General features: G+C 45.0%; 1 protein-coding gene across 2 annotated transcripts in view; it reads right to left on the bottom strand.

The window, feature by feature from the left end:
* Positions 1–12,911, bottom strand: part of RFX4 (regulatory factor X4) — a 166,679-nt gene that overhangs the window by 92,163 nt on the left and 61,605 nt on the right. For both annotated transcript variants that reach the window (XM_067697836.1, XM_067697837.1), the window contains exon 4: positions 861–984. In XM_067697836.1, coding sequence (XP_067553937.1) covers positions 861–984 — 124 coding nt within the window. The remainder of the gene's footprint in view (positions 1–860; positions 985–12,911) is intronic.

Genomic DNA, 12,911 nt, shown 5'->3' with positions numbered 1-12,911 from the left:
GTGAATTTCTGAAACATTGACCCCTTCCTGCCGTTTCAGTCCTTGTGACGCTTGCACTCAGAAAACTGGTAAGGAACAGTGGTGCAGGACAAGCTTGCCTATTTTTTATTAGCCGATGTGGAAAAATAGTTACACACAGGAAAAAGAAGCTAATAAAAGGAGAAAGAGTTTAGATGTATTAACTCAAATTAAATTGAATATTTTTGGGGTGTAAAAAAATCTAGATCTTTATCAAATAAACACATGATGCGTCTTCAATTGAGTCCCAATAGCCTTCCTTGGCCAGCTGAATATGAATGACCAATGGTGATGATTTTTTGTAGAGAGAGCCCTGAGTGTGGGATGTATTTTTAGCATAAGTGGATAGAGAACAGTCAGGCCTGCAGTGATATTACAAACAGTCCACCCCCAGCTGAGGACTCCCAGACCTCCAAGCTATGATACAAGGCCACTTCCCAGTTTCTCTAAGGCTCTCACATTACCAAGCCAAGCAGTTTGCCCGTCCCAGGCTCACTGACATATACATAACACACTTGCAAGTTCAATATTTGCCGCTCAGAGAAAAGAAGTTACTGTCTGCAAATTAAGTACCAAGGAAATTCAAGGTAGACATTCACTTTTACTTTACAACGTGTCTGAATTGTTTGAAATATTTAATACTTTGGTATTACTCTGTTTTGGTATTTGGTTTGGTATTACTCTGTTAACAACTGTTTGAAATTTTTACAGCAAAGTAACCAACGTATTTACTTTGGTAACCTAAAAAAAAAATTAAATGATTTAAAACATGATTAGGAACTGTGCATAAATTACTTAGAAGTAGGGAAGAAAAGGAAAAAGCCTGGTGAAGTTGGACTCACCTTTCCAAAGCTGGCAGCATTGACGGGCTGGGTGTCATTCTTCTCACAGAAGTCCAGGTAATGCATGTAGAGGGCACTGCGAGGGATGCAGACCCCTTCTGCAATCTCATAGTTCTCCTCCAGCCTGGGGAAATAAAAGCCCAGTGAATAAACCCAAGAAAGAAGGATCTGTTCTTTCTAGTCCTCCTCCAGAGCTGGGCAGACCTGAGAAATAACTCTTTTCTTACAGATGGGGAAACCAAGGCCCACGAAGACAAAACAGTCTGCCTAAGGTCAGGAACGGAGTTAGCAGGTTAGCAGGATCAGACCCCTGGTCCCTTTGGGTATGACCTCAGGTCACTTTTCCGGTCCAAATTCCCAGTCCCTTTCCTCTGTGTTGTCATTGGCCTGACCACATTCTGGGTGAATCAGATTCCCCCAAACTCCAATAAATGATAGAGGATATTGCAGGTGCCCCCCTCAGCCTAGCTACCCACTGTGTAGCCATTCCTGATAGGTGTTAGAATCTTGGGGCTTCTTGGCTAACAAGAGCAGCAGAGTGAGATAGCCTGGGAAAACAAATGCCCCAGCACAGGCTGGACAGCTAGACGGCCACTAACCCACTGCTGAGGGAGGTTATATGACCACAGCAGGGAGCTGAACTGCTTGTTTCCTTTAGGCTCACCTTCCCTGCTGTACTGGGATTATATGATTCTACACCCATTGTCTTCTTAATGACTATAGGTTAGGGTTTCAGGGTAGGAACTTTTCCATCTGGATTCAAATCCCAGCCTTACTACTTGCTGGCTTGGTGACCTCGGGTAAGTAGGTTACTTAACCTCAGCCCTCAGTTTCATTTTGGAGGTACTGACTGTAACCGCCTCTCAAGGTTGTCATGACAATCACATGTAACGTGTGACATGCATCAGCATGGGGCCTGGCACATGGTGAGAGCTTAGTAGGTGTTAGACCTCATTATCATCCACTTTCCTGCTCCATAAAACATTTTTGGGCACTCAAGATGTCCAGAATTTGTGCTTGATACTGGGAACATAAAAGTAAACTTGATACAGTTTTGGTTTTTTTTTCCCTCTTTAACCCAAACACCAGAATGTAGGCATCCAATCATCAAGTTCCCCCTCACCACCATGTCAGCCGTGAAGAAAACAGAAGACAACAAACAACACACTGGTGTCCATTGTGGATGTCAAGGCCAACAAGCACCAAATTAAACAGGCTGTGAAGAAGCTCTATGACATTGACATGGCTAAGGTCAACGCCCTGATCAGGCCTGACGGAGAGAAGAAGGCATATGTTTGACTGGCTCCTAACTATGAGGCTTTGGATGTTGCCAACAAAGTTGGGATCATCTACACTGAGTCCAGCTGGCTACTTCTAAATATAAAAGTTTTCACTGTTAAAAAGAAAAGAGGGCTTCCCTGGTGGTGCAGTGGTTGAGAGTCTGCCTGCCGATGCAGGGGACACGGGTTCATGCCCCGGTCCAGGAAGATCCTACATGCTGCGGAGTGGCTGGGCCCGTGAGCCATGGCTGCTGGGCCTGCACGTCCGGAGCCTGTGCTCCGCAACGGGAGAGGCCACAACAGTGAGAGGCCCGCGTACCGCACAAAAAAAAAAAAAAAAGAAAGAAAGAAAAGAATGTAGGCGTCCAAAAGAATCAGGCTCCTTTGTCATGGACACTTTGGAAGGTTAACCATCTCTTCCAACAAAACTGCTGGGGCACGTGACAGTTTGGGGACTTCTCTTTGGGCCCCGCTGCCTTCAGAGTGTGGGGCACACACTGTTCAATAAACTCACCAATAGAAAATATTTCTCCTCTGACTGTGAACTGGATATTAGGAAACAACCCCAAGTCAATTGGAACCAAGTTTGAGGGCTAAAGTGACTGGAATAACCTTTTTCTCCCAACTGTTTTTCTAGGGGTTCAAAAATAAGGCATGATGCTAAAACAATGAATTGAATGTCCTCAAGTGGCTTCTAACTTTCTCTGAGGGCACTTGCCAAAGAAGTGGTCCAGCGCTGTTGTAACTGAAGTGGAATGAGGACACGGCCTCCCGAGGTGCCCACTTGAAAGGGCAGTGCTCATTCGGCTCATTGCAACATGTGGTTGAAAGAAAATCAGTTCAATCATTTCATATCCAAACCCCATGGATGACGCGGAGGACCAAGCAACCCGAGGAACGCTCGGACAAATGAAGATGCCTGTGCTGAGCCATCCCAGGTAGTCGCACCCACTCCCCCCTCTTCTGGGAAGGGGAACACTGAGTAACGCCTGACAATTTTTATAAGTGTGCCAGGAAATAGTTTATGCAATCCCTTCTAGGCAGCCTAATTCCTTGAGGCTGGGGTGGTGTCTGATCCACTTCTGCATTTTTAAAGTCCAACAGACTCCGTGGCACACAGCAGGTATTCAGTAAATGTTTGATGGATAGACTGTGCCAGTCATATATTCATTCAACAAATATTTACTGATCTCTTATCACCCAACAGGTGCTGGGGATACCATGGTGTGCAAGATAGCCCTTGTTTGCGCATGGAGAACAGATTAATGGTGGACAGGTGGATAAAGACACAGGTAATCTTCAATTCAACAAATATTTATTGAGTGCCAGGCAGTGTTCTAGACTTTAAGGAAACAGTGGTGAACAAAACAAAGGCCCTGTCCTGAAAGGGCTTACATTCTATGTGTCCCCAACATCATACATTGGAACTCTAAATGTATTTCCCTAAGGTTTCTTAGGACTATCCTAAGCCTCGGGGCTAGTGTGAATGGGGATCAGCCGTCTAGTTTAGCCTGGACCCCTAAATGCCATTCACAGTGTTGTTTCCCTATAAAAGTGAGTTCAAAGGTCCAAATAACCAGCTTATGCACAAGCTCGTGGGGGTCACCTGAAAAATGCAGCTTTCACAAAATAGGGTCTCACAAACATTCTTTGTTTGGCCTGAACAGTGTTGGCCCAACTTTTAAAATTCAGGACATTTCACATAAGAATCTGGATTTCTGGCTTCTTTTGAAAAGGCTGAGATCTGGCAACACTGGGCCCATATTCCCGCGTGACAATTGGGCAGAGTTACATGTGCCCTCGGGTTGGCCAGAGTCCTCACTCCTCCCTATTTTTCTTACACCCAATCTATTTTCTGTTCCTTGTCTGCCTCCTGTAGGCTCTTGTGTTGACATAAGACACAATCTATGCCCTAGTTCACTTTGCAGTTTATTGTGGGGAGAATAATGCACAGAAATAAGAATATTTAAATACTACAAACTCCCAACCACAGGTGCAGAGGAATGTGGGAAGACAGAGATTACTGTGTAGATGGGAACAGATGATTAAGGTTTCATGATGAACTGGAATTAGAACTTTGTAACAACAACAACAGCTAGCATCTGTTGAGCTCTTACTAGGTGCCAGGCATGGGGTATACATTATCTCACAATAACCATTTGATGCCCATATTTTAGATGAGGAAACTGAGGCACAGAGAGCGAAATTCATTTGCCCATGGTCATGCAGCTGGTAAATGGGAGAGTTTGTCTCACTGTGAACCACTGTGGTATTCTGCCATGGGAGATGGAGGGGGTTCCAGGCAAGGAGAACAGCAAGGCTAAGAGACAAATGTGGCTCGAGCTTTGGATGATGGAGACACTGGTCTGAGTGGAGAAGAGGGCTTGTAATGGAGTATCTGAAAGGAAAGAACCATGGGGGAGGGGCATGCCGCATAAGAGAATATGGCTTGGCCTAAGAGTTTAGCAACCTCCAGAGTTGAAGAGTTACTATGAAAGTCTTATTTTCAGAAGGTAATGGAGTGTTACCCAGACAGGATTGAAAAAAATATTCAGAGACAGGAAGACCCGAGTGTTTCCAGGATGCTGTAGGAATAATAATAGTGTAATCAAATACAATAGAATACTGCTCAGCCATAAGAAGGAATGAAATAATGCCATTTTCAGCAACATGGATGGACCTAGAGATTATCATACTAAGTGAAGTAAGTCAGAAAGAGAAAGACAAATACCATATGATACCACTTATATGTGGAATCTAAAATATTATACAAATTAACTTATTTACAAAACAGACTCACAGACATAGAAAACGTATGGTTAACCAAAGGGGTAAGGGGGTGAGGGACAGATAAATTAGGAGTTTGGGATTACCAGATGCTAACTACTATACATAAAGTAGATAAAGAAGAAGGTCCTACTGTATAGCACAGGGAACTATATTCTATATCCTGTAACAAATCATAATGAAAAAATGTGAAAACTAATATATATGTAACTGAATCACTTTGCTGTACACCAGAAACTAACACAACATTGTCAATCAACTATACTTCAATTTTAGAATGTAATCAACAACAGTAACTAGCATTAATTTAAAGTTTAATATGTTGTATTTGCCAGCAATGGATTGAGACTAAAAGAACATTTAAAGAAAACAAAAACAAAAAAAACCCCCAAGTCTCATAGGTTTCCTCTTAGACGACTGAGAGTGCCACTAAGCAATTTCCTTAGAAAGCTTAACTTCAGCTCTTTAGGCTACTGTGTTGTGGGATATTTTCCAGTTTAATTCATAGACAAGAACAATCTGGGAAGCTGGAACTTTGTGTATAACCAGCTGTGTGCTTTTTGCTTATATTTACTAATGATTTTCTAAATTTGATTTTGGCCAGAAAAATCCATGGACACATTCAACAAACATGCATTTCAAACCATTCAGAATTCATCTTATAAAAAGCATATGGGGCTTCCCTGGTGGCGCAGTGGTTGAGAGTCCGCCTGCTGATGCAGGGGACGCGGGTTCGTGCCCCAGTCCGGGAAGATCCCACATGCCGCGGAGCGGCTGGGCCCGTGAGCCATAGCCGCTGAGCCTGCGCGTCCAGAGCCTGTGCTCCGCAATGGGAGAGGCCACAGCAGTGAGAGGCCTGCGTACCACAAAAAAAAAAAAAAAAGCATATGATCCTTTAAATTATAGGGAGCCAGTTAAGTTTTTAAAGCATAGGAGTGCCAGGATCAAATTTATTCTCTGGAAAGGTCACCTTGGCACCTCTATGGTGAGTGGACAAGGAGTACTAGTGAAGACTGGCACATAGTGGCTGACTAGGTAGTACTTGTAGAATGAATGAGTGAATGAACGAACAAATGAGATCGGTTTGGAGCCACGTTAATAGTCAGGGCAGGAAATGATGGAGCATGGATTGAAGGAGTGGCTGTCAGGGCAGAGATAACACCTAGGCTGTGGGTCTCATGCTGCCAGATGTGAGGAGGGTGGGAGCAACCAAGGAAGCCCTCAAGTTCATAATTGGGTTGAATGGGTGCAAAGGGGCTCCATCCCCACGATTAAGAAAAGCTGAGGAGGTGAGTTACAGGGGCGGGAATAATGCTTCCAAATGTTGTGCTAAAGGGCATGGGTTCCCAGATAAATTCCTGGCTCCCCCCTCATTGGTTACTTTACTTAAGCCCCCTGTGCCTCCGTTTCTATTTGTTGTTTGTATGGTTCGTTTGCTCACTAAATCTGGTCAAGAAATCAGGATTAAATACAAGGTCAAGTTTAAAATACATCCCATTAAATGAATCCATAGCGGCAACAAACTATCCATGTTTGAACTGTACGGGTGTAAGTCACAGTTCACACAGGCTGAGCTAATTAAGCAGGTACCTGCCAAAGGACAGAGCCTTCTAAATAACTACATTCTTATCCACGTTTTGTTTCTCTTACTGGAGCTTCTTTGCCTCAAGGTATCTAGGTGGCTTATGACTATGAAGCATTTTAATGAGCTCTGTGAGTGAAGACACGTAATTGGAGTCAAGGGCAACTTTGATGCTTGATGAGTTTCTACAGGAATAGCATCATGACACCTTTCCCCAAACCTTCTTACAAACTCCAGAGGGTCCGTGCATGTACCGAAGTTGCTAATTGAAATGCCAGCTTCCTGACCAAGGCATGGCAGAAAGGCAGTTAATTATTTCTCTTCATATCTGATGAAATTTCCCCTTTTCCTCCTCACTTTTACAGGACATCATTAGTCTGACATGGTGAACAATACTCCATTATACCTGGATATATTTTTTTTAATGATCACCAAAACATTCTCCACGTCTTCCATTTTCTTATCTTCTATTTAACAACCTGATCATATTTGAATTGAGCCTATCCTATTATGGAGAGATAATGACCTCGGTCCACTAGCCAACATGAGTCATTATCTGCAGTATACATTTTTAAAAGACCTCCTCGCAAGGTTTCAGCATGCAGCATCCAGGAAGGTGGAAGCTTCGTATTAGCGCTTTACGGTGAAGAGCAGATGTCTCAGCGCGTAGCATAATTTCTCCCTCTGCTCTCATTTTAAACGTATGTTTTCTTCTATGTTCACGTGGGCTTTCAGTCCAGCCTCCACTTCTCGAGTCCTTGTAGACATGTCTGGGACAGAAACTTTTTTCTTCTATTTTACCCAAAGAAAAGAAAATAGGTTTTTTTTTTTTTTTTTACTTGCTAAACATCATAATTTATTACTGAGGTTATCAGAGAGATCTGAGACTGCAAAATATGTGAGAAAAAAAAATCTGGCCAAACAATCAGAGCCAGACAATAGTCTAAACCCTTCAGTGGCTCCCCTCTGCCTCTCACAGAAGTTCAAATTCCTTACCTTGGCACCCAAGGCCCCCTATCTCTCTGACCCTGACTACTTCTCCTTCTCCAGGCTTCTCTGGCCTCACTCCCCTACACATACACTTCTCTCCAGCCGACGGGACTGTCTGTTGTTCCTCAAACATATCTTGCCACGCTCCCCGCTACGGTACACGTTCCCTGGCCTTCCCACCATGGGAGGGGACCCCCTCTGCTGGGCCTCACCCTTCAAGACCCAGCTCAAATTTCTCTTCCACCAAACTGTGCTTAATTTCCACCCAGCCCCAACTGCTGATCACTCCTTAATCATTTCTTCCTTGACAAATTCACATATTCATTCATTTGATAACATGTAGAGTGCTGAGTTATGTCTGTAGAGGAAAACACCTTGACTGAGCAGACACATCTTCTCCTCCTAGAGCTCTCACTGCCTCCTGGGGATTTCCACAGCTCTTCCGAACAGCTTCACTGAGAGACAGCAGTTTTACAGTCAGGGATCACTGAGTCTGAATCCTCCTCCACCACCTGCAAGCACTACAGTCTCAGGTATGTTACCTGAGCTCTCAGACTCTTGCTTCCTTCATCTGTAAAATGAGGGAAACAATACCCAACACCCATCTCCCAAGGTTGCTGTGAGGGTTAAACAAGAATCCAAGCACAGCCCTCAGCCCTCCAGCTGGCATATGCACATCACTCAATGGAGGGTAACTATTGGTATCATTCTATATTAGCGCAGAATATTCAGGTAACACCTCACATCTTAGACTGAAAGTCCTTTGAAGGCAGGGACCACTTCTATTTATGCCAGCATAGTTCCTAGCACTGTGACCTGAACATGGTCAGTAACAGTGTGGAAGGAAGGAGGCGGGGTGTGTGTGTGTGTGTGTGGCAAGGGCTGGGGGCAAGGAAGGAAAGCAGGCTTTTGCACAGATCAAAAAAAAGTTTAAAAAAATCTTAACACCTGGGGGGTTAAAGGAAAAGCCTGTTTATATTAACAGATCTGATTTATATTTTCAAGCGCCTACTCTCGTGCCAGAGATGTTCATATTTGCTATCACTACTCCCACAAATGGGTAACTTTATCTCCATGACATGGAGGAAGAAATGGAGAGTTGGGGAGGCTAAGTGACTTGCCCCAAACTGCTTGGCTGGGAAAAGCCCGCCTTGGAGTATGAACTCCGGGACGATGCTTCTAAAGCTCTCACTCTGTGCTAGGGACTGGCATCCATGTGCTCAGTGAGTCAGCATTACCTATTGAGCACCTACTATGCGCCAGGCACCGCAGAATACAGCAGTGAACGAGAAGACGCAATCCCTACCGTCGCCTTTAGGAAGCCGACGGTTTCTCAGGAGGAAGATGGGAACCAAGGAGAGACCACCACCAGATGATAAATAAGTACAAAATGGTGGCATTTGGCTCCTGTGGGCTCGGATTCTACAGAAGGCCAAAACAAATAAACAAAACCCACCCAATCTATTTTATTAAACTGCAACAATTAAGCCCACAGTTTGCTGCTGGGTAGACAAACACGAGTTCAGGTGGGTCCCTGGTGTTTCTCCTGGGACCTCGCTGGCCCCGCCTCCCCTTGCTTGAGGGTCTTCTTATAAGGAGTCAGGCATCTCCCCCACGTGGGTGGAGTGAGACTGGGACCATCTGCTGTGTTGAGTTGCCCTCTTCCAATAGGGGTAATAATCCTGCCTCCTCTACCCGGTTTTCGTGAGATCCAGTGAGCTCAGCCAGCAACATCAGCTGGGGTAAGCCTGGCACACCAGGGGTATTGGCTCCACCTGTAAGTTTGGTCCCTGCTCAGTCATGGACTGAGTCAGGGATTTATTTCTGCCATTGTAATGACTCAACTGGACCAGAATCTACAGTAATCTAATCCAAATCTTGTGCTTTGCCTACAAGCTACCAAACTGGTGCTCCAGAAAGGCCTGGGATTAGCCAGCTTCTGGCATTCCTCTGTTTACTTTTTGATTAATCAAGTCCTTTCCTTTTTTTCTTTTTTCTTTTTCTTTTTTGGACAAAAACTAGGCAGTACAGTAGCAGAGTGTCACAAGTTCTGTGCTGCTGCTAACCCACCTGTCGGGGCCTAGGCTACAGGTTGGCAGCCAGAGCGCTGGTGGCCCCGAATGGCAGTGGAGGGGATTTTGGCACCATCCTCTACCATAAACCACCCCCTTCAATCTTCCCTTTCCATCTCTTCCCTGCCTCTACTCATCTCCACTTCACCGTTACAAATAGGGCTGCAAAGAACATCTTCATGTGTGTCCCCCTGCACACCTGGGGGAGTGTTTCTCCATGTCAGTATCCAGGAGTGGATGTACATATTACAATGTTAATGGGATGCAAAATTGCCCATTCAAAAGGCTTTACCATTTTATACCTTCATTCACAGCACAAACTATTTTCTAAAAATAAGAACCTAGCTCTACAACATAGCGTCTCATTCTCTGAGACATTTACACCCTTCACGTTGTCCTGCTTAAGCTACCTTTCTCCATCTCTGGCTGAGGACTTCTAGCGGGACATAGTCACACCTAGTGGCACTGTATGTCACTTCTGGTTACATTCAGAGCTAAAAATGTTTAGCCTCCCTTTCTGGAGTGAGGTGGACTAACTCATACTATGAAAGCAAATCAGGTTATGCCACCGTTGAATAAAGAATTATATCAGAAATGGGTGTACAACGTCAGGTGCTGGTGACATCCCATGGGTCTGGCCTAGCAGCTGTGGCTGGGTCTAAAACGTCACCGTACTTCTTTGGCACAGTACCCAGCCCAATTTTCTACCTCTGGCCTCCGAGAACATTTTAAAGAGAAACACCGAATTTATTTTGTTTCATATTGATTTGAAATATTGAAAGCCTAGCAATCACCCAAGCCTCATTTTTATTTTTTCAAAAGAAAGGAAAATGTCTCCCACGAAAGTGACAATTTGGTCTTCAATCCTCTTCCTTTGGGGAAGGGCCTCCCTTTCCCTGGAAATTGCAGACAGGGAAGTGTCTCCCCCCTGATGGCACACAGGAGCTCAGAGTGACACTGGCAACAAGAGAGGTGTGTGAGAGGGCGGGGCAGTGGAGGTGGACACGTGCTGGCAGCGAGTAGGCCAGGACAGCAGACAGGCTGCTTTCCCTGCCGAAATCCTCTTTGTGAATAGAGGTTATTGTGTGGCCAGGATTCCAGCAGGGCTCACCATCCCCAGTGGGTTGGGCTTTACTAACCTCATGACCAAGGATGCTGGAAAGTGTTTGGCGGAAGGCATTTGACAATATTTGCCTGTTTTCTGCTGGGAACTGCCTCCAGATCACGTGGCCCTGCTAATTTTCAGCTGCTTGGCTGTTGTATTATTTGTTCTTAGAGTGGGGATGGTCTCTAGGGTGATGGGGAGGGGCTCTCGGCAAGGTGGGAGAAGGCAGAGAGGCAAATAGCTCCTAAACCAATTCCAGGAACAAGCCAAGCGTCCCGGGAGAACTGGGCACTATCAGGCCAGTGGCTACCACCTTGGCGGGGAGGCCAAGGTCCTTTCCTGGGGCTGCCTGCTACCCCTGGAGAGAGGGGACAACGTGAAGGATACAGACGCCTCGGAGGATGAGATGCCGTGTTGCGGAGCTAGGTTCCCATTTTTTAAAAAACAGCATTTTGTATACTTCGGCTGAATATAAAATGGTAAGGCCATCAGAGTGGGCAATTTTGCAATCCTGTTAACATTTTCTGTGCGCCCAGCACTTCCACTGCCTGATACCCAGACAGAAAAACACTTCAGCAGGTGTGTGAGGGGACATATGTAGATGTTCTTTGGGACTTTATGTGTAAAGGCAAAGATGAGATTCGGACACAACTTAAATGTAGGTCAAAGAGGGAAATGGCGAACTGAATTCTGCCGCTGTCTTACATGAAATTCTGTGCAGCAGTTAAAATGAGGTTGTTCTCTGGGGACTAATCTGGGTATAGCTTCAGGGTATTCGACTCAGGAGAGAAAGCAAGCTGTGGATCAAGACAGTGTGACAGGTTGTGGAACAATATTTTTAGTGTTCTATGTCTGTATTCTTTTTATAAAGGAGAAAATACTAAATAAAAAAACCACAATTCAGAAACTTCTATCAGTACATATGCATGTAAATGCACAGGCAAGGGACAGTAAAAAAAAAAATATATATATATATATACACACACACACGCATGTATACACACCCACACACATACATATTTCTCACTGGTAACAGCGCTGCTCTGGAGGAGGTGGACTTTAACCTTATCTGTAATGTTTTCGTTTTAAAATAAGGAAATGCATTTTGCGTAAATAAAATAAAATTTAAATGTAAATGTGTATTTGTTGAATTTATTTGCACCTTGCCTTTTTCTAAAAAGCTAACAAAATAAACACAAAAAGAAGAAAATTAGACAAAGGAAAGAGATTAAAAAGTATATAGGGCTTCCCTGGTGGCGCAGCGGTTGAGAGTCCGCCTGCTGTTGCAGGGGACACAGGTTCGTGCCCCGGTCCGGGAAGATCCCACATGCCGCGGAGCGGCTGGGCCCGTGAGCCATGGCCGCTGAGCCTGCGCGTCCGGAGCCTGTGTTCCGCAACGGGAGAGGCCACAACAGTGAGAGGCCCGTGTAATGCAAAACAAAAACAAAAACAAAAACAAAAAAAAGTATATAAATATCAGACTTAGCTCTGAACTCCCTGGCAGCCAGAGCAAAGAGGGGACATATGGTATAAATTATATCACTTTCCCTTGTAGAGTGGAGGGTGCATCCAGTTCCTTTTGAGAGACAAAGTTTTTAGACTGAAAGTCTAGTCTAAAAAAGTTTACTCATGTGGAACTTGATATAGGATGTCACATGTCCTCCACCATGGTTTTAAGCATGGCTCTATCCCTAAGTTTAGAGAAATGTCCTACTTTTTCTTCCCTGCTATTTACATACTCCCCTGCCTCCTTCCCCCACCTCATCTGTACTGCTGTCTTCCTTGCTGGCTATGCTCCAACCACACGGGCCACCTTCTGCAGCTCCTTGAACAAGCCCAGCCTGCTTCCAGCCTGGAGAGAGTGGAGGATACTGTGGTCTGTGCCCAGGTTACCTTTCAGGACTGAGGCGTTCTTCCCCACCGCTGAGACGTTGATTGCTGAGGCTGAATCCTTCCTGGGGAGTTGTCCTCAGCAGAATGGGAACTGCCTCGCCCAAAGTTATGCCCCCTCACAGGGCTGGAAGGGGAGGTGGGATGAACTGGGAGATTAGGTTTGACATAAGTGCACTACCATGTGTAAAACAGATAGCTAGTGGGAACATGCTGTGTAGCACAGGGAGCTCAGCTCGGTGCTCTGTGATGACCTAGATGGGTGGGATGGGGGGTGGGAGGGAGGTCCAACAGGGAGGGGATATAGGTATACATATAGCCAATTCACTTCACTGTACAGCAGAT

The sequence above is a fragment of the Pseudorca crassidens genome, chromosome 11 (assembly GCF_039906515.1).
Source record: "Pseudorca crassidens isolate mPseCra1 chromosome 11, mPseCra1.hap1, whole genome shotgun sequence".
NCBI lineage: Eukaryota > Metazoa > Chordata > Mammalia > Artiodactyla > Delphinidae > Pseudorca > Pseudorca crassidens.
The sequence above is the reverse complement of the archived record's forward strand: the minus strand, read 5'-3'. Positions and strand labels throughout refer to the sequence as shown.